Source organism: Siniperca chuatsi, linkage group LG7 (assembly GCF_020085105.1).
Source record: "Siniperca chuatsi isolate FFG_IHB_CAS linkage group LG7, ASM2008510v1, whole genome shotgun sequence".
Lineage (NCBI taxonomy): Eukaryota > Metazoa > Chordata > Actinopteri > Centrarchiformes > Sinipercidae > Siniperca > Siniperca chuatsi.
The window spans coordinates 23,290,489-23,313,279 of record NC_058048.1 but is presented as its reverse complement, the minus strand read 5'-3'; the positions used below and the strand labels follow the sequence as shown (position 1 = coordinate 23,313,279).

Here is a 22,791-nt window from a genome sequence, read left to right as displayed (position 1 = left end):
CTACTCAGTCTTCTCCACTGCCTGGACACAGATCATTACTGCACTCAAAGTCTTCAAAGTTACTATTCTGTATCAACGTATTCCCTCTGAATAACCTTGGTTTGTGAGTTACTTTGATTAAAACAATACCGGCATTGTTTAATTTTGTGTATGAGGCTGTTTGCTTGGATAAAGATGTCTCAGATTGCACATCATTTCTTGCACTCTGTTCAAACACACTAACATTAGTGTGTCATCAGACTTAAATACAATTAAATCAAGATATCATTTGAAATGTCATATTGATCTTTGAGAGGATGTTCAAGTTAATATAAACCATAATGAGAAAAGCAACAGTTCTGACCATTATAGACCACACAGGCATGTGTAAAAGATGTAAAAGACCACAGAGCTTAAGGAAAAGCTTAGCTGATATGTCTCTCACTTTCACATGACTCACAATTCCCACTATTAGCATGACTGAAGTGAATTCAGAACATGGAGAGCCTGTGTTTTCTATGTGACAGCCACAGATTAGCAACAGCTAAGTCAGTCTATTGTCTGTGTGTGCCTCAAGGTTGAAGGGTGGATCTCCTCTAACCCTGGCAGTCAGCAGTAAACCTGAGCCCAGGAGTGGGGACGGTGCAGGTAGCGCTCACAGGCAGCAGCTGCACAGCCCAAGGCCACACATTAAGCCAGCCCACACATAATTGAGACTCAGAAAGAAAGGCTAATAGCTCTCTTTATACTCTAACTATTGTGGGCAAAGGTTGGGCATGTCATGAACTCTGTCACTTTGACTCAAGTCAGGTGAAAACTGATTGGGTTACGCTGTGGCTACTCAAAGAGGGTTGAAATGCAGCTCAAACACATATAGGCAGGGATTCTTGGATTTTTCAAAAACATATGGTAAGTAGACAGTATTAACAGGATTGCTCAATGCTCAACTCCCCCATATCTAAAGGCCTCTCTCTAAAAGGACAACAAGAGTACTTCAAGCATGTGAAAATGTCAGTATGTCCTTGATAAAGAGGGCTTATGGCAAGACATTCTCTCTTTCCCAGCACAGTCAGAAGGGAGTTGCTAAAAGGGGAGTTGTCGGACCTCAAAATGTACTTTACTGAAAACACTCACACCCTTCCAGAATCAGCGTGACAAAAGTATGAAAGAGAAATAAAAGACGTCTTCATGCAGCACTCACAGCGGGAGCTCACATCACATCTTAAAGTATTCTACTGGAGAGTACTTTCAGTTAGACTTCACCTAGAGTGCTCTACAAAGACAGCTTTCTGTGAGTGACAGGCAGGATGTGAGGTAGGTTGGCAGCATTTAGGATGAAGAAGATGTAGGGGACTGGCTTGAAACTGAAATAAACACACTGCCACACTAACTACCAAACTACTACAACATATTGCATTGCATTTTCTCACCAAATTTTAAGTGAGAAAACCTGTAACTTCAAATCAGCACTGCAAATCAGAAATTCAAATGGATATTGCTCGTAGTGTTAAAGGTGTGTTGCACTCTTGTACTGACCCTTTCGTATGCCTGCATAGCTGGTGGAGAGGCCATTCCTCTTCTTTCGGTGTCTGTACAACCAGATGCTAAAGACCATGAGGATGATCCAGCAAGCAGCTCCTATGCCTGCTATAAAGGCCGGCTGCTTGACCACATCTGAGATCTGCTGGGACAGGGGGTTCTCCTGGCTCACAGTCTCTGTCATACGCCCAGATGCATCTGAGGATCGGGAATGGGGGAATGATTGGAGGTGGACACGTGATAGAAGGATTAGAAAGGATAAAAGTACATTTGGTGGTGCAAATTTGGATAGCACATGTGTAATCAAGGCAGTTCAAATCGGGAGAGAAGAGGAAAATAAATATTATTTAAAACCTAAAACTCAAACCAAGTGGAAAAGCCTAAAATAGGGAAAATATATTTAAAATAAATGGAGTCAGCACAGTACATAAATATGAACGTTCCTGTTTCTCTAGACACACAAAAAGATTCTTCATCTCAGCGGGTGTGTATGAGACTGGGTTGTGGAAATGGAGTCGTTTCTCTCTATTATTCAAAAGGCTTTCATCGCAAATCCCAGTCAACAATGGCAGGTGAGCAGACGAAAGCAACCAAAGACATAGAAACGGTGCCTGTGCACCACACAAGCCTGATGGAACCGGATAGGAAAACACAGAGAGGCATAATTTACACTGAGCAGTGGTAGTTTCATAATCATATAAATAAATCCAATGAGATCATCTTCAAATACAGACACCACAGTAATTAGCAAACTGAGGCACATCTGTGAAAAGCTGAGGTGTGAATGCCTAGAAGCTGTTTCTACTGTGAAATGCACTGTAAAGGCACCGTCTGTAAGGCTGCTTACAACAACCAGCTCTTGGTCTGTTTTTCTCATCTGTCTATCCTCTCTGTGCTTCTCCCTCATGCGTGATACATGAAAGACTTCCCTGGGTTGCCCCACCCCCCGCCATTCTGAAATGTCTTCATGTTCGTGTTACTTTGTCTTCATCTCTTTTTCTCAAGTCTTTTATGTTGTAGCCACTCTTTCATTCTCTACCAACTTTCTAAGCCAGAGGCAAAAACACTACTCCAGTGAAACCAGCTCCCTACCTTTACCCCTCCATATCCTTCTGTCTGTCTTTGTCTCAGTCACTCAGTCCATGTCTCCATTCGACTCCCTCTCTTTTCACTTCTCTGTCTTCTGAATTTGTGGCTCTGTCTGGCCGAGTGAACGGAGCGTGCCAATGTGACTAAGCAGCCCACAAGGGACTGTACAGGTATCTAGGCTGGGATGACGCATACAAGCTCTGAGTGTGACAAATGCATTTGGATGAAGCGCTGGTCCCCAAGGCACATTGTTCCACTCCAGTGTTGGAACATGGCAACAATCACCACAGGAACTCTTCAAGGGAGAGAAATTGTATCAGTCACAGCCGATGCTTCTTCATGCCCATCCCAGCCCACTCAATCACACATTTAAAACCAGATGGAGTTCTCTCTCTCTCTGCCTCATCCTACTATTCATGTGTTTTCCATCCCTCTCCTGTGTAGGCCAGCTCAGAGCTTTGGGGAATAAAAACTGACAAAACATCTCAAAATATCTGTCCGTCTAGACTAAAAGGACAAAAAACAAGAAATAAATTATAACAACTAGCCCCAATGCAGTCAGCACTGTTTCTTAGCATTAATAACATGTCATGTCTGAGCCCAGAGTGCAGGATTCATTATTGCCTTTGTTGTTTGAAGCGGAGCAAAGGCAGAAAACATTGCATCCTTGACTGGAGAGCGGAGCAGGGTGGGGCAGCCAGCTTAACAGCTCTGCCACACAGGAATTTAATGTGCTCGTGTTGATCACACTGCCAGCTACTGTAGCTAAAAGACATTTCAGAGTGCACAAAAACTGTAAAAGTTCCCTGTCATTCAAACTCATCATACTCATCCGTGGAAAGTGTGATGATGTTTGTATAACAGTAATCACTTGAATTACAGTTTTTAAGCATCACTATTGATGATGAAAGGGAAAACAGGCAGAGGCTTGAACATGTCCGTTACTCCAAAGAAAGGAATTACATAATTGTCTGTTTACTTGGCAGAAAGTCATATTACTGAAAAGCTCTTGATTTGAGATGACTGTATTAATGCCATAATTATTTGTCAGATGATTGAGTTTCATTCTGTGTGCAAGGATTGCCAGAGGACAAACACATTGAAACACAGCAAATGTATCCACTAGAGGAAAAACAAAATAATTATATGACCTCCTGTGAAAGAGAACTAAAAGTTGTTTCTACCCACCAAGCTGGAAGAAGGTGATATCACTCTTGACCCCGGGACCCGCCCCGGTGCCGGCTGCTACCTCCACGCTGTAGCGGATCCCTGGGGCCAGACTGGGAATCAGCACGGATAAGGTTGAGCCGTCAACTGTACGGTTGATGTGGTACCTACTCTCATTCCCCAAGCACCAAATCTGCCATAACAGAGACAAAGAGAAAGTAGAGATTGAGGCAATGTTATGAGGGTTTTGTGACAACATTCTTTTTGGTAGCTGCCACCAATCTGTGTCCCTATAATTGGTTGATATTGCTATTGCAGCATTTTAGCGCACCGTGGGTATTGTGTTACATCTCTGAGGTAGGAAAACATTTTACAACATGGTTTATGTTTTACAGGTTGTGCTCAACACAGGGTCAGTATTAGCTGAGGTAGCCATAACACGTCTCAGTGTAGCCTTAAGCCCATGAAAAACAAATGGGGATCAGTAATCACCCCCATAACCCAATTTCAGCAGAAGATAAGTGCTGTCACTCCCAGGAAGGAGAGTGGTCTCGCAGGCTGACTCAAACCAGGGTCACAAAGAGAAGTATACATTCACCTCAGCATGAGGCCTGGAGACCTCCACATCCTGAACCCCTGACATTCTGCTTTCTTTACCCCCCACCTCATCCCACCAGTTAACCAGGTTAACATACACATTTCCTGGGGTGTGTACTACGCGTGTGTGCATGTTTGCACTTCTGTGATGGAACTACAAAGGCCTGAAATTTTCTGTGTATCTTAAAAATTGGAAGTGGAAGTGCCGCTAGGGACCAGGCTTGGTAATGAGCAGGGAACGCTCTCGAGCTGGACTTAAAAACCATGAAATTACTCTAAAGCCTATCACCAGAAAACATTTACCTGGAAAATTAACAGTGGCTTAACTTTTTATTGGCTCTGCCTCATCTCCAATCCTGCCACTAACCTATATTCCCTGTGACACAGAAAGGCTTTCCAATTAAAATACAGGACTTCCTCAGCATAATGTATGAGAGGACAGCACTGTCCAAAGTGAAGCCATTACAAAAAGAGCATACATTATCAAGTAAGGAGGAGGGAAAGGGGACTCAGAGAGAGGTGCTATAGGTTGAAGGATACAATAGCCCCAGACCAAAGAAATTGCTGGAATTATAATAGAGATCTGTCTCTTCATTTTCATGTCCTTGGTCATTATTATAGCTTGTTGTCCTCCACTCCACTACATACACTATTACCTGCCTCTACATGGATGTCATGGATAGAATAACTACAGTATAGTTGACATATATTTTAATTTGCATTCGTGTAAGTACAAATAAATAGTTAAAATACACCATCGGCCATGGAAAATGTCATGGAAGGCAAAACATTTTATCTCCACTAAACACACAATGATCTGTAATCACCAGTTAAGGCTTATATACTATTACAGGGAAAAAAGAAACCTATCAATAATTACCACAGAAATTGCTCCTCACTACTATTCACCTTTGGATCACAAGATGTGTGAGTCTACCATCTCCACCAGATGGCACTGTTTCACAACAGTTTCCACTATCAGTTTGACTCCTTTCCTGTCTCTGTCATCACACAGAGGAAGAGCACAGAGGAGTGCACAAAGGTGTGCCTCATCCAGGAATTCATTACCTTGCCATGTCTGTGCATAGTCTCTTTCTCTGTTATCTGCTCTGTCTGCATCCCTGTTTGTGTCTCCTTTGTGTGTCTCTACAATACTAGTCCCACTTGCCCAGACCTGAGGTAGCTGCTGGCTGTTTTTTTTGTTGTTGTTACCTTGTACTCCTGGACCACCCCATTCTGCCCCTCTTCTGGAGGGGGTTGCCAGGAGACCACGATGGCGGTCCCATTGTCCCCACTCTCCGCCACTGTAACCTCACGAGGAGGAGCACTGGGGGCTGAGGGGGGTAGACAAAAGATAAAAAACACACCTTCATGCATGAGACTGATTTTTTCCCCTTAACTGCATGGAGTCTCTCCCTGTCTCCCCTCATCCCATTTAGCTGTCAGAATTTGTCCTTTATCTCTGTGTGAGACTGAAGCTGAGATGAAAACAAAGGACTAGTCGGAATAATCAAAATTCAGATGCTTTTATCTGAAAACTGAGTTTGTTTAATACAAGTGCTTTTGTGGGTAAATAAAAGCAAATAACTGTTTAATCAAAACAGACAGGGAGTTATGATGGCGGGGTGTATGGTGGTGTGTGAACGCCAACCTGTGGTCCAACAGTAATTAAACTAAAATAATTATGAATGCAACATAAAAGACGTAATCACAGTGTGAGTGAATGTTATAAAAACAGACATTTTTCTGCTTATAGGAGGACAAACATTATGTTTAGAGCTCCAAAAACAATTATCAACACAATTGGGAACAAAGGACAATCCAGCAGAAAAAGATCAAAACACTCCCACACATGCAACACACACAAACACTCTCCAGTAAACACTCTGCACTCACATTTCTCTTAACTGTTCGCTACAGATTAAAATTTGCCGTTGGGTTTCAACCAAACCTCATAAGACTGCCACAACCACACCCTATGAGAAATTAGTATAACACTTGCACTGGAGTGTTGTATATGGGCTTCCATAAGGCCTTTTAAAGAGCTGAACATCCTTAATAGCATGCTTGAATACACCACATTTGAACATAACATAATCCTACCCTCACTGCCTGCTGTGAACAGCTGTTGTATGCTCTCACACATGCAAGCTGTGCATATAAAATTGTGTAAACATGAAAACATGCATGCACACATGCAAACACTGAAGCAAACTCGCACAGTCACACACATTCACATCCCCCCACCTTCCTCCAGCGTCTTGCCAATTTTGACATCACTGTCAGTTCCCTGGAATTCATTGAAGAATGGGCGGACTTTAAATTCATATGTGACTCCCTTCCGAAGCTGCGGAACTACAGTGCTGTCCTCTCCAGGGGTGCGCACCTCGAACACAGCCCATTCGCTTCTTTGCAGCCCCTCCGGTGAAGGCCTGTACATCACCTTGTAGCCCTGGATGTACTGTGACTGCTGCTCCACCTAGTGAATGGCACAGGAACACAGACAAAGACATTGTCAGCTTGACTTGATTAGCTGCTTCACAGTGGAAAATGATACAATAATTTAATAGATTGTAGCATCACCAGACAGCGACAGATTCGTGCAACTGATACACCAGGCGCTGTATGGAATGGGGTGCTAACTCATCACATCACCCCTCTGTTTATCCATCCACATCTACATCTCTCTTTTCGACTGTCTGTCTATGCGCCATTTGGAGCAGCAGCGATTTGTGCAAACCGCAGTATGAGGTCATTGGCCAGAGGTTCCTCTAAGTCTGGAGCTGGTTAAATAGGGCCCAGGCTCCCAGAACAGCCTGTCTCATCCTGTCCTGCTCTCCAGTGTACTGACTAGCTGCTGAAGTCAAGAGGGGGGAAAGTGGATCTTTATACAGAGTACCAGAAGTTGAGAATTCAACAAAGTTAAACGGCATCTGATGTAGCTAAATAAAGAGTATAAATTTAATTGGAGGGGATTTGTCTGTTAGTTTAATCTAGGGATAATTAATGTTGCTTTGTGATCCAGCATGGTTGGAGAAAAGAATAACCACTAACCAGTATGCTAATATCCCTACGAGTCCCTGTGGAAGGCAAGCAGCACTGGCTTGTAAAGATTTTAGTGATTTCTTTATCCCTCCCCTGTAAAATATGCTGCAGGCTCAGGTGGTCTTCATTAGCCTGAAAACTGTGCAACCATTTACCACAACACAACGGAAAATGTAAAACCAAGAAACTCCACATTGGGAATAGATTTAACCCCACAAAACAAGGAAACCGTGGCACTTAACTGTAATGTCAGTCTCCTTCATGTCATGTGTTATTCTGGAACATTCCAAGGAGACAGGGTAACTGGGCAGTAATGTTTTAAATCATTTTTGACATGTCAGTATCCTTTTCACGTTTCCTCAGTCCCATTCATCACTCACTATGGCACTTTATAATACCTGGGAATGTAGGGGTGGCCTTATGTCAAAAGGCAAAACAGGTACTGTTCTTACCCTTCAGTGACTCTATGTACAAGGTGGACAGACATAATATATACTTGTATTGTTTCATAATCTAAAAAAAGATACATTAACCAGATCAATTGCAGGTGAACATTAATACTTCATATTCAGCTTGTATCAGCAAAGAAATACCACCATAAGCTCCCAGTTCTACTTCTACTTCTTCTTCCTCTCCCACCTATCCGTTTTAACATCTGTAAGCCATTTCCACTTAAGAGCATGAGTTGGCTGCCTCTTCCTTCTCACTTGTATTATTTTAACAGCCATCAAGTGTTTTCAATCTGAGAGGGCACAGACTGGCATGCCACACACTGCTATAAGGTACTACACGACCAGCAAAAGGTTGGGCTCTGTAGTTTGGCTTTTGGGCGGTTGAGTGGTCCATTGTGGGCAAAGCTGCAGATTTTTGGTCTCCAGCCAGTCGACCAGTTCAGGCTTATGCCAGATGGACACTAAGAACACTTGGACAGTGTTCCAGGCTGCTCTCTGCAGTGTCCTTCCTCTGTAGGGTGCTAGGACGTTAGCACATAGCTCAGCTGAGTGGCCTGACAAATTGACCGTAGGCATATCACTAAACTAACCTTGGAGCTTTGGTGACCAGCTATACCAATGATCCATATGGCAAACTATAGCTGGCTGCAGATGACTTTAGAAAAAGAAGTGAAAATAGTGCATTCACGGAGAAAATTATACTCACTGTCCACTGCACCCTGACAGATGATGAGGAGAGAATGGTGGGGTTGTGCAGGTGGATGACCACTTCTCCCAACTCCCTTTGGATCTGGCGATGGTCCACACCCTGACTGGTGGGAGGGATATCTGTATGCAGAAGCACAGAAATAAAAAATGAATGATCTTGTTTTATTTCTTTATATTGTGAAGCACTTTGTACTTTGTTTTGATAAGTGCTCTATAAATAAAGTTTTATTATTATTATTATTATTATTATAAACTACAGAAAAACCAAAACACCGCTGTACTGTATATCAATTCATATCAGTAACAAGGCAGTTCTCACCTTGTGTTTTCACAGCATCAGTGATAGGACTGGGATCACTCAGCCCGTAGGCATTGGCTGCCCGTACTAAGAAGAGGTAGACTGCGCTGGGCTTCAAGCCCTTCAGTACAAATGACTCAGTTTTCACATGCTCTGCCAAGGTCTGCCAGCTGCTCCCTGATGCATGACTGTGGACACACAACAGAGAGAATTAAGGTTTAAAAGGCTTTATTTAGGCCATGCAATTATTTTGTTTATTGACCGACAAGCTGATTAGTTTTACCTGAAGGCCTCTACTATATAGGAGGTGGGTGTGGCTCCAGCATTAAGGTTAGGTTTCCAGGAAAGGGTGACGGAGGTGCGGGTAACGTCAGTGACCTCAGGTTTGGAAGGGGCACTGGGGATCAGGTTTGGGTCAGTAGGTCTGTTTGGCTGGACTGGGACTCCAAACTCTTAAATGTAGAACAGACAGAAGGAAAGAAACAGGGTAGAATGTAGTTTATTGCTATTTCCCAGTAAGCAAAGGCATGCAAAACATCTCCAATGCTATTACCTTTCTTTTGACTTGTTCTTTCACAAAGCAGATTAAGAATAATAAAATATATCAAGATATTAAAAAACACTAAACCTCACTATTGGTTTGGCTTACCATGGACCTCTAAGTAGGCTTTCCATGAGGCCTCTCCACTGGGGGTGGAGGCGATGCAGGTGTAAGTGCCAGTGTCACCAAGCTGTAGGAGGAGAGGGGAGGATATTTGCTTAAATGGAAATGATCTAAATGTGTGCCACAGTTTCCTGAACTGGTAGTAGTCTATTTCCTTCTTTCTGCCTCTTGCTATCTTTCCTCCACCATCACTGCTCTGCTTATTGACATTCTGGTGGAGTCTGTAGCAGGCAGCTGTCATTGCCTGATAATCTCAATATCATCTCTTTCATAGCAGAAACTGGGGGAAAGCAGCTGGAAAGGCCAAGTGGCAGACCATTCAGATTTCACAGGATCATAGACTAATTGGAGACCTTTTTCTCTCTCTAGCCCCCCCACTGAAATTTTAGAGCGCAATATGCATTGGTGAACTAAGGTGTAGTCATTTGTAGTTTAGTTATATTTTAGTTCAGGAACTATGCAACACCAGAAAGCACTTAAGAGAGCTCATACCTCTCTCTCTAGCAAGGCTGAAGTTTGTTATTTTAATAATGGAAAATGTAATCTGCATTAAATCTGGATCTGCATCAAAATACACATTGAGAGAGACGATCATGTGATACATGTGCCAGATTTATTTTTCATTCTAAAGTGCATTAGTTCATACAAAAATAGAGCTGGAAAAAAAAATGCTCTTTCTCTCACAAAATTCTTGGATAAACATCTGGATTTTGGATCCAGACCTAAAAAAAAACATTTGTTTTTTTGGCTGATGGCCTAAATTTCCTTCAAATTGAAATAGTTTTTTTTTAATTTTCTACTAGCTAACAGGCTAATAAACAAAACACAAAACATAACCCTGTTGGCAAAGGTATGTGGCATATTTTTACACCCCTGCATTTTTAGAGGTGTTTGCTCTGTCAAGTGCAGTCAAAGTCTGTAGGTAAGACAAATAATTCTGTTGTGGTTTGGTGGTGATGGATATGCTAAGGGCTACTGTGCTGGTGTGTAAACAAAATAATTTTTTTGTCTGGCAGGTAAGAAAATGTATTAAAACTCAATAACAATAACACTCACACGACCACATTAATAAAATAAATTACCTCACGCATCAAAAACATCTTCATTAAAATGTTGTCAGGGAGAAATGACAAGTTCATTAATGTAAAGTGCCTGCCGGGTTTACTCAGCTACAGCAGGAGAGGGGTTCAGACGCATCCCCTCCTGCCTGTCTCGCACTAGCGACCCAATCACACTGCAATCTTGTCACCACAAGACATGCCAGCATTCATCAGAACACCGCAAACTGACGCAAACTCTGACCCCGTGACGCCTCCATCTGGAAGACACGTCAGCACCCCCTACTCATCTCTCCCTAACAGTGTGTTCAGCATCACACAGCTTGCCATCACACAGACAAACATACGCTCACACACAAAATTACACACAAAACCCACTGTGCTTGCTGACTGACAGGAACTACAGACTGTTCGACTTCACAGACTCCATTTCAAACCCGCGACAACTGACTGACAGCCCACTGAGGGCTGGCTGCTGGCAAGGAACGCATGCTTTATTTATCAACCAGCAGGGGTTTGCCCAGCACATTGTGGATGTGATATGGACTTTGAAGTATATTTGAATGGATTTAGACATTAAAGGCAGCCTAATAAAAAAATAATGATTAAAAAAATTATTTTATATCTATATAAACATAGAAATGCAAGGCGAGATTATACATTCATAAACAAATTACAAACTCCAAATGCCACAGAATAGCACTGTTGTGTGTATGTTTACTTAGCTTGATGTTAAAAAGGGATCTGAGCATGTTTGTACATGTGTACAGGTGTCTTACCTTTGCATAGCGTATTTGCAATGCGCCCGTGTCCAGCTGTTTGACCCTGGAGTCATGTGTGGACACCAAGACACCATCCTTCCTCCACAGGATGGTGGGGGTGGGGTTTCCTGATGCCACACAGTTGAGAACCACTGTGCCATCGACAGCTACTGTCTGATTGGTTGGGCCCTGTCGGATGACTGGTGGCGGGCGGTCTGACACAACTGTGGAAGGAGGAGAATGAGCAATTATGTGGAGAGGTGGAAGAAGAAAAACTGTGAAGGTGTGCTGTAGCAGGGACAGAAGGAACAGCTGATTCAGACCAGCTTGTGTGAGAAAACACACAAAAGGCAGAGGATGGTGAGCATCTGACAAACAGTGTGTAGCAATGTAAGCATGTGAAAACTGCAAGGGCAGTGGGAGGGGAATTAAATAAGTTTAAGAACTGGAAACAATTTTCTAATCATTCACCAGCAGGAGTCGAACTTAGCCAAATAAAAGCAACGTAATTAATATGAAACGACGTCAGATACTTCAGACTTCTCGATGCAGCTCCACCAGACGCCTGGCACTACTCATATGAATGCTTGCGGCCAACAATCCCCTAGCCCATCCCCCAGCCATAAAACACAAAACAAGGGCGAAAATGCTTAAAAAACATTCAGCCAGAGCACACAATGTTATTAGCATGAGGACGTTTAAACTCCTCCTCCCTGCCTCCCATCCTGTGAACCCTGGGTGTTCAACCAGTAGACACAGACAACAAAGAAATAGAGAGAAAGCATGTATTTAACAGAAAAAGAAAGGCTGTAATGCAGAGAAAAGAGGGGGAAAGGAGGCAAAGAGAGAAGATGTAAGAGAGACTTTAATTACATGCACCCGATAAGTCTTTCATTTTTATTTTGTCTCTACTGTGTGTGATTCATCACATTCCTGCTATAGGTTGTCTGCCTCCCTCTGATTATTATTATCATTCATAGCACTATTGATGACCATTGCCGTCAGCCCCACTGATTTACTAGCAAGTTACATTCAGTGAGGAGCAATCAAATTAATACCTAACACAGTGTAAAGGCAACACATGATGTATGTATGTATGTGTGCATAGATTCTCAGGACCATGCTGCGGTGTAATCTCTGGGCCGCTTTGTCTTTGCTTTTGTGCTGGGGATGGAGCAATTACTAAAACATTGTCAGCATGACCTGTAATTACCAGATCTGCCTGCGGAGAAGTGGTGGCCTCAGAGCGGCCTGCTCACTTTAATAACTGTTATTATTATCCAGAGAGCATGACAGAATGAGAGAGAGAAGAGGAGAGAGAGATGGAGCATACCATTGTAGGCCTGAAATGAAGAAGGACATTTGGTAAATGAAGGGATGAATCTAGGTGTGTCATAGACAAAATAATAGCTGCCCAGATCTCTGTGGGAATGGTGGGAATGAAGCCAAGGTTAGTCCACCAGGCTGACAGGGATTGGCTAGCAGAGTAATTAAAGGACCCAATCCAGACCTCACCACACAGCCACAGTCTTCCAACGGTAGACAGCAGCAAGCCAGCCATGGAATACCAAAGGATACATTAGCCAGTGTGAAGCCAGCAAAGCCAAATACTGAGCCACGGTCTGGGTGCACAGGCACCAGAGAGTCTCTACCTCTGACAGGAACACATTGAACAGGCCAGACCAAACCTCACAAACCTCAATATGGATATTAATATGCTCTACAGCACGACCACAGCATTTCAGATGAACAGCATTATCCTCATGAGCCAAAGATTATCTGAAATACCAATATTTATCCACTCAAGTTTTCTTTAAGTGTTCGTCTAATTCCCTCTGAGGCTTTGCTGTATGCAGAAACTATGTTTAAAGGAAGGTTGCTTACCATCAGTGACCTCTAGCAGAGCCTTGGTGATGACACTGCCAGCAATGTTGAGGGCCTGGCAGCTGTAGTATCCCATGTCTGAGCGCTCAGCATCAGTGATGGTTAGGTCCCCAGTCTGAGATACAGAAAATCGGCTGGAGGGTTGAGGAGGTTGGTAGGAGAAGAGCAGGTTCTGTGGGGGATGAAAACAGATCACATACATTCAACAGATACTTGGCTAGAATAAGTTAATTGGACAGGTTGAAGATTTCACTCTAAAATGGCACAGGCATGCGAGCATCTGTCGTTAAATAGCACTTGAACTATGCCTAGAAAATAGTTCTGTCCAAAGTTTTGAATGAGTATGCTAGCATGTTCTCTAAATGGATAAAGAGCGTTTTGAAATGAAAACCTTTATCGTATTTTATTTTGTTTACCTGACTGCCTTCCCGCTGCCAGAAAATGGCTGGTTGTGGGTTTCCAGTGGCCTCGCACTGGAAGGTGACGGTTCTGCCAACCCCAACCACCTGGTTTCTTGGTCTCACCACAAATGCCGGGGGCACTGGAGGACAGCCAAGAGAATGGTTAGCCATTGAATAGACAAACACACCATAGTGTATTATTATAGTTATCATAATATTAAAGTTACATGTGGCCTGGGGGAGTAACCCTTGTTTTTTCTATTCATTACATCTATAATATGCCTGCATTTTGAATTTGATCAACATACTGTTTAATCTTAATCCTTAAGAACAGATTTGAATACAGGCAATATGCATGGTGCCTGTATTCAAATCTGCATGGTGTGAGCACACCAGATTAAACAGTACGCTGATCAAATTCAAAATGCAGGCATATTATAGATGTAATGAATAGAAAAAACAAGGGTTACTCCCATGTCCCCTCATTTGCATGGGCAAGGGCATGGACCATTAAAATTTACATGGAAATGGGGAATAAATTTGAGCCATCTGTCCATGCTGACACCCTCCAATAGTGCAGGCCTCAACTAGGATGCAGTATCCATGCATCTTAATGACAAATTCCAACTCAGACTAAGTGTGGTGTCGTAGCCCAATGTCATCCATGCAGCTCTACGGTGACACTAGGCCTTGCTGGTCTAATAGGCCATCGATGTGAGGAGACACACACTGAATGTAGAGGTCAAGCGACCTGCCAGTTTACACTTTCACTTCAAAAGGACTGTGGATATGTCCTCAAATATCATAAATCTGCTGACATTTTAATTTTTTTTATACAGGGGCTGTGTTATACATGAAATAAAGCAATCTGAAAACTGTCATTTGAAATACAGACATAATCTGTCCATGAATAAGATGGGGTGTTTGGTAATGCATAAAAGGAAAAATAATTGAATGAAATGATGCAGCTTTACCTTGGAGGCCCAAACTGAGCATATTTTTACCCATTAATGTCCTTTTGTCACTGTTGCCCATGACAACAGAAACATGAGTGCTGATTGGAGGGTGGAGAAGTGATGGGAGGAGGATGGAGGGGGGTTGTGACAGCTTCCTGTCTCTGTCAGGGCGGTGAATAGGTGACGGGTGACATTTCAACTTACCAGACACGACTAAAAAGGAAACAAAAACACAACAACAAAAAACCCAAAGATGAATAAATAAATAATAAACAGCATGATATAAAGAGGAGAGATAAGGAAAATAACAATGTGATGTCCATGGATACAAATAATCATGTTATTATTATTCTATAAATAAAAGACATGTCATATGTCACCTTTTACTCAAACCCTAGGGACCACATGATACACACAGCAAAGAATAATTACCATTAGTGATCAGGAATGCATTAAAAATGCACAAGAAAATCATGAAGAACATCAGATTCAACATTCCTTCTTAGTTTTGGGACATGGTCAAGGACAGGAGAAAAGCTGGATTAAGTTAGATAATGCTCTGTTTATTTTTTTCCTCTCTTTCCAGGTGTTGTGTGAAGGTGAACGTCCCTGTACCCTTAATGAGGTTTAGAGCACCCCGAGGAGCCACGAGATCACAGTCCCTCAAACACAGCCTTGCAAATGTAAGCCAGGTTCATAAAACCTCAAGGTGAATGTTAACTGTCACTCTTTGGCCATAAATCTCCCCCAGCCAATCACTCACCTTATCTAATCTGTCTGCTTCAATGGCTCCCGCGGAAACATAAACGCTGTCAGTCAGAGTAATGACCAACCCCTCCCTCCTCCCTCCGCTGGCCTTTAAAATGCAGATAAGACTTACATCAAACACTGCCAGAAGAAGACGCTCATCGCTATCCGTGTGTGAGAGGCTCTAGATACACACAATCATGAGAACATACAAGCCCACAAATACACAAACCCCCTAAAACACCTACACACATCCATTCATGTGTGTCTAAGCCTTTAATTAGGTAACCCTACCTCTACCATGCTGCTGTGATCACAGTTGTGGAGCTGGAGGGAGAGGTGAGCCTTAAATCTGACCGGGCAACTTTGTTCTGGGCTTTCTGCTAGCTTACAGCGCAAAGGGGAGTCTCTATCAATAAGCTGATCAGCGTGGCTGAAGAAAACACACTGAGCTTTGTGGCCTCCAGCCCAATAGGAGGCAGGCTATGTATCAAAGACCACAGCAGAGATATTAATGGGGATTTGAGCAGTGCTGCTGTTCAGTGGGCCTGACATCAACACAAGAGCAGGACTACATGCCGAGGATTTAGCATGATTAATAGTAGCTCCCATTGGGAGGTCTGTAGCATAAATGTCCTGTCCCTCTCTGAGATTTTGTATACTGTATATCATCTGAAATGTGGTTCTCACAACTTTGTGTGAGAGTGAGTAAGACACAATGAGAGTCTATTTGATGGTTAAGATAAATCAAATGCAGAGATACAGAGATAGAGCAAAGCACAAAGCATCAGTTCTACATGTGGTACCCGACCAGCTTTTGGTATTTATCATCACTGTAACAGCACACAGGCTGCTGACAAGAAATTTCCTCTCATGCACTCTCTTTTGGCACCAGTTCCAGTCTCCTTCCAGACCCTTTACATGGGTTATTAGCAACGCTGCTCTGGGGACTACCATTCCATTCAAGACCTTTCTATACATAAATCACTGCTAACGGCAAACTTAACCAGCTGAGAAATAATAACACGTTGATTTTCTGAATTCTGTCCAATACAGTCTGAAACAATGTATTTGCATTCCTATGGTGGAAGTCCACTGGTGAGGTTTAATTAACAAAATACAGTATAAACATTATCTAACCACAGCAGACCTAGATCAAAATGCCTTTGTGTGATTCTTAAATCTTTAAAAACACACACTCTCACATGTATGCACACCCTAAGCAGACTTAATAGCTGAACAGCCCATCTCACTACTACATTCTCATGTGGCTTAGATTAATGATTTTACGATGAAACTATAAATACGGCTGGTGACTTGGCCAATTATGCGTTTCTTCCATCAATCAATGCAATATTTTACTTGACATATTTATAAGTCCAAAGGAGGTGTAGTAGACTGACAAACGCGTGTGTAAGACAATAATTCACTGATTAAGTTTGTTAATGAGAGCAGAGCACATTGAAAGAAAAATAGCCCAAGGCACCACTTCCACAATGTCGACATTGTTCTCTGACAATCTGACCATGGAAGGTGTGAAAATCCCCCTCTGTCCACACAGCTGGATACTTCTCATAAACTGCCCAGCTCTTTAAAGGGACTTGCTTTGAAGGACAAAATCTTCAATATTATGTCTTGCTACATTTTTAATAGCATTTGCACATACCATATTGCAATGATAAGCAAACTGCATAATGAGACTGCAGAGAATGACTTCTATATAAAAAAAATTTTTTTAATTCAATTGGTTTTATTGTTCATTTACACATCACTGCAGATTTAGCAGAAAAACTTGAGTTCAAAGAATATTTACATTAATTCCACTTTGGCCTTAAATATCGGATTACCCATTTTGCGGTGTAGTTCCCTCTGCCAGTAGCTGAAATTATATTATTCAGCTGCGCGGTTATTCTTATGCAGTGGCTCAGCAATCATGCCATACTTTGACTCTTGATGTAGGGCGACAGCATTGCCCACTAAACCCACAGACTAAACTCCTGCCCCCAACATTACCGTTGTCTTCACTACTACAGCGACATCATACTACCTATACATCGTTTCTGCTACTTTGGCCTGTTTCGACCTACAATTACCCGGCTTTTCTTTCCTTTCCTATGCCCGCATCTGTAATTACAAGCATGTCATTTCCGGGCGTGGGACTGTGGCCTGCTTGTCTTTAATTAGCTGGGCTACTCAGTGCCCACAGCCTCTCTGGCCTCCTCATGTCCTGGTCTGGATGAAGCTCATAGATCTGACGAGTAGCTGGAAATGGTTCTAGGAACTGAAAGCTTGGAGGTTCAGGCATCAGTCTGATCTAACCATGAGAGTAGAACAATGATTCCTATGATTTATGTTATGCCTTTCACCTGATCTTACACAAAGCATCAACATTGGTCCCCTAAATCTATAGCAGATGTTCTTCTTTGCTGAAGTGTAATCAATTTAGGTGCTTTAACTTCAGTTTTCATGACTTTCTAACTTATACGTAACATGGGGGATTGAAAGGCATAATGTATGAATCAAGGGTCAGTGCCTTGCTTCTGCATGCAGGCAACAGGGAATTGGCTTGAAGGTGAAGACATTTAATTTCCACTGAGAACAAGGGCTTTTTTAGCATTACAAATATGATTCTAAGCCAGGAGAACAGCTTATTGAACCAGTGCATCAATGCTGTTCCCTTTCATTAACTAAGCTTTCATCAGGGAGAGGCGAGAGTGAAAAAAGGCAATAAGTAGATATATTGATGGGTGTGTATTGCCAGGTGTGCCTAATCTTGCTCTTCAAACCAATCTAAAGATTGCTGTCTTGTGGAGAAAATTAAGTAATAATTGCAAAGGGTAGCCATGTGAAGATGAAGTATCTGTGTTTGCGGGTGGGGGTTGGCAGAGGAATAGAATTGCCTTGTCTCTTTATATCTCTGCTGCACTGACTGCTGGGAGTGACATTAATATGACTGACCTCACCACAGAAACCTCTCCCCCCTCTATCCTCTTCACCACAATCGCCCCCAGCCCCAATTTCCAACCCGTTCTGCATCAGTGGTGAGCCGCCACCAAGACCAACATACTCACTGTCCATCCAATCCCCATCTCCCTTGTACTGAGCCTCCTCCTCCTTCCCTCCCTTCTTCTCTCACCCTACTCCCAACATTCCCATTAGTTTGGCGTTAAATGGCCCCTGTGTTCCTCTGATTCTCAGGAGGGTTTGGGGGTGATCCCAGCCCCCAGTTCTTCTGAATGGTTTCTTTCTGAATGTTCACACTCTGTGACTGGCTGCTTTATATTCCAACTGTGTTAATAAGACGTCCAATGAAGAGGGCCACAGGAGACGCACAGATATTCCATAGGTTCACAAATAGTACTGTATGTTTTAAAACATGGAGGAAGACAGGCCTCCTAAGAAATGCCACTTGTATAGGGCAAATTAAATCGATTGCTGTTGAGCTCCTATGTGCACAACTCTACAGCTGTTATGGATTTTTGCATTTATTTTTATTAGAAATCAATCAGCTAATTGAGAGAGAATAGTTGAAAGTGATGACCATGTAGTATTAAAGCTAGAGGCTATTATTGCAATGTGGCTGGGCTAAATTGCATTTGAATCAAGCTGCACATTAACCCAAAATGGAAATTAATTAAGAATAGCTGTCCAAGGGGCTGTAAATGAACAGTGTGAAGAGTGTGAGACTTGTAACAGTATTCTGTCTTACCGTGGACAGTGAGCGTGGCCGATGCCTCTGCCTTGCCCACCATGTTCTCTGCCACGCAGGTGTAGGAGCCTACATCAGCTGAGGTCAGACGACGGATCTTCAGGGTGTGGTCCTCACGAATCTCATATCTGGATTAAAACAGATGTTCATGTATCAAATGTTGACAAACAAAAAAGTGAGGGAGAAAAGTATTGTGTGATGAAAGGTGACCAGCTGCTGAGTCATACCTTCCTTTAGGCAGGTCACCATCATCTTTCCTCCAGCGCACAGTGGGAACTGGGTCGCCACGGGCCTCACACCTGAACTCTACACTTTGGTCCACTAACACCACCTGGCTACCTGGGCGACGTACAAAGCTGGGACGCTCTGCATGAATGAAAACAGGACACAAATTAAAAATCACAGCACACAGAACAGTAGTACTGGAATAATGTTTTGATTAAGTCAAAGTCATTTAATATGTTGCTTTGATTCCTTTAAAAAATCTTGGTTTTGTGCTTTACAGTCAGGCTTTAGAACTAAGTTTTAAAGTGAAATAGAAAACTGAATAAAACCCAGTGGAAAAAGCCATCTTGGAGAGAACCTTAGTTTAAATAATTTAGTTTTAGGTCTTGTGAAGTGTCATGGAATGAAAATAATGAAATAATGTGAAATAATCTAAGCGAATTTTTATACAGAGACACAACATGACAAGGTAATAGCCAATTTATGGTTAACACATTAAATAAGACAAAAATACAGTCTAGGCTAGACAGTACGTATAAGTCACATAACAAAACTAAGGACAGGAAACAATTACTAATTTGTGGTACAGTTTATGGATTTAATTACACTTGACTAAACTAATTGAAGACAGGGCACTGAACAAGACCTGACACAGAAAATCATCTTGGTAACTCCATCACCCCAGTATAATTGTTTATCTTTACGAAACCTGCTTTGTTGTTGTTCCTTCTGACAGATTATGTGAAGTCTCTGAGGAGAAGAGGTGGAGGAAGTAAAAAAGCTGGCGATAAAATCATGAGTCTGGACATGCTCTCTGCTTGGGACACAGGAGAGTATCAGGGTCAGAGGTCACTCATGGTGAAATAGGGTGCAGCTGGTCATAGGAGAGACGCTGCGTGGGATTCATAGTAAAGTGTGAGATTGGAGGTCATCTCACACTCTATCTGATAAAGGTCAGTGACACCATTTAGTTTCCTGGGAGATAGACAATCAGAGCTTAACATCTGGATTCTGTTTCTCACTGCAGACAAACAGGAAAAAAAAAACGTGTGGATGTGTGTGTGCACGTTTGTGTATGTGGACAGAGAGTAAAATAGACAACAGATTGAGATACTCTAAAGGAGAAAAAATGATTAATTACCAAGCACTGTAAGTTCAGCTATTTCACTTTCACGTTCTCCGACCATGTTTGTGCCGACACACACGTACTTCCCAGCATCGCTCTTCCTGGCATTTGTGATCATCAGCTTCCCTCCGCGTATCTAAGGGAATAGAAGAGGAGGTGAGAGGCTAAACATGGAGTGGAAAAACAGCAATATTAAGAGTCTGAGAGATACTTGGGGCCTGTGGTTGACAGAGAAAAACAGAAAACGGCATAGCTTAAACATTACAAAACATTTCCTGACTGGATTTGAGCATTTAATTACTAAAATACCATTAGAAGACCATGATGAAATGTACTCAAAAACACATAATGGCTTGGTGCTAAAGAGTGTTTTTTATTGGGTTTGCTCTGAGCTTACAGAGAGAGAGACCATTTGGACTACTTTATCTCTCCAGACGCTTTTTGCTGTTCCCACTCAGTTTCCACAGTTTGCATTTGGAGTCTAAATCACTATCAGTCGGCCTCTTCCTCCTCGGGGTAAGCCGAGCCAAAGAACACTTTCCCAATTCAACACAACCGCAGGTCCCTGAGGGAACACCTGAGGCACTGCAGGACTGCGAGCACTTTTCCAGTCACCTCAAAGAGCTTCAGGACAATTTTGTCTATTATTGTAGGGGATGTTTTAAAGAATAGGTTTCTTGGATTTTTTTCTGTGTGCATACAACTACAAGTGAGAGCAAGTGAACATACATTCAAGCACACACACCCAACAGTGAATGTGTGTTTGTCCAGGTGAATATCATGTCTGTTATTTCCCAGGGCTTTGATTACAGGCCAGAGGAGGTGCTTTGTTCTCAGGTAGTCAGAAAGGCAGCCCTGGCCCCAGCACAGGCCCCTCAGCCCTTCTCTCAGCTCTCAACCATGCCAGTCAGCGCAGAGACAGACAATAGTATGGTGCACCAATGATCTCTGTGCCTTGATGGGGCTTAAGGTTTTAAATGCACACATCAGCCTGCAAGACCTGGACCACCACCTGCAAGCATGTAACCGATACCCTCATTAGAGAACCACTGACAGAGAACTTGATACACAATATTGCAAAAAATCTGCTTTCCCTGTGACTACCATGTTAATCTCAAGTCCTCCTACATGTGTGTTCACTTGCAAACTTTGATATGTCTCAGTAAATCTACATCACTGTACTTCACATACCCATGCAGTCAAGTTTTCATCACTTGCACATGAAGAACAAACTTAAAACAGTATGTATATCCATTTTAGTTTTTATAAAAGTAGCCAGGGTAAATCTTAAGACTCTTAAGGGACAACTTTGCAACCATACACATTTTTCTGGTTCTGAAGCATTCCTCAACCCTTCACCCCTGTTTAATATTCATGGTAAAGCAAGAGGCAGAGGGACTTGAAGAGGCTGTGGAAAGCTGGCTTATTTAGGGCACCCTGTGGTGCTTGAGGGGTTTGAAGTATCATTATGTTACTGTTTGTTTGAGGAAAGGCTTAACAGCTAAAACACTGTGACACTCACAAAGGCCCAAGGTCAGGACAGACCATGCAGCAGAGAAAGAGGGGGGTGTACTGTTGGGTCCACAAGGCTTTGACATGAGGATCCACTTAAGGCCCCGTCCAGTCTATCCATATTCTTACCTCTGTGTGTCTGTGGCAGTTTCCTATTCTCCACAGGCATATTTTGAGTGCCAGAGCAGCAGGGACTCTGAGAGCTGGCTAAAGCAAATGAATGCAGCAGCGGCCCTGTTTTTCTCTGCATGCATATCCACTCCACACCACACAGCGAAGCACACAGGCTGCTGAAAGCCCCAACAATCTGACCATTATCCCTGCATTACAGGGAGATGGCTCTATCCTGTTGCCTTTTGTCTCATGTCATTTGGCAATGCTGATAATGAAAAAAGCCCCCATTCAGCATGCACTCTGTTGGTATTCACACAGCAGTCCATTTTCCAGGCTGATAATTAGCCACTATTGCACAAAAGGAGGAGGATAATGTGCTGCATTTTGGCTATTTATGATGTCGCCGACAGACTCTTGCTCTGAGCAGACAATAATCTAGGCTTAAATACTGGCATTTTCCTTGTTTTTGTTTATTTATCCTTTACTCATTGTTCCTGAAAGACCTGTTTGACAGAGTCTAGAGGAATGCGGCCAGCTGCTGCTAGTGGCACAGCAGCATTACAGTGTAATAGACCTACCTCACTTTTTTATGGCTCAGTGGGAAACTTTTCAAAACTGCCCCACATGAAGTCATGAATATATGTGAGATGGCACACAGCATGTCATTGGTGTTTACACACAGCTGACTAAAATAGATAAAACAGAAGCGCTCCTTCTGATGTGTCTGCCTCTCTCTGAAGTTCACTCCCTTCTCTTTATG

General features: G+C 42.6%; 1 protein-coding gene across 8 annotated transcripts in view; it reads right to left on the bottom strand.

Moving 5' to 3' along the window:
• robo1 (roundabout, axon guidance receptor, homolog 1 (Drosophila)) overlaps positions 1-22,791 on the bottom strand; it is a 215,283-nt gene that overhangs the window by 17,108 nt on the left and 175,384 nt on the right. For 7 of the 8 annotated variants that reach the window (XM_044202716.1, XM_044202710.1, XM_044202714.1 and 4 more), the window contains 15 exons: positions 20,421-20,541; positions 19,282-19,420; positions 19,055-19,182; positions 14,803-14,811; positions 13,658-13,782; positions 13,242-13,413; positions 11,376-11,581; positions 9,524-9,605; positions 9,158-9,326; positions 8,896-9,062; positions 8,575-8,696; positions 6,619-6,850; positions 5,584-5,705; positions 3,796-3,967; positions 1,516-1,716 (listed from right to left, as the gene is read on the bottom strand). In XM_044202716.1, the coding sequence (XP_044058651.1) occupies positions 1,516-1,716; positions 3,796-3,967; positions 5,584-5,705; positions 6,619-6,850; positions 8,575-8,696; positions 8,896-9,062; positions 9,158-9,326; positions 9,524-9,605; positions 11,376-11,581; positions 13,242-13,413; positions 13,658-13,782; positions 14,803-14,811; positions 19,055-19,182; positions 19,282-19,420; positions 20,421-20,541 (2,167 nt within the window). The remainder of the gene's footprint in view (positions 1-1,515; positions 1,717-3,795; positions 3,968-5,583; positions 5,706-6,618; positions 6,851-8,574; positions 8,697-8,895; positions 9,063-9,157; positions 9,327-9,523; positions 9,606-11,375; positions 11,582-13,241; positions 13,414-13,657; positions 13,783-14,802; positions 14,812-19,054; positions 19,183-19,281; positions 19,421-20,420; positions 20,542-22,791) is intronic. The other variant, XM_044202711.1, reaches the window with a different exon arrangement.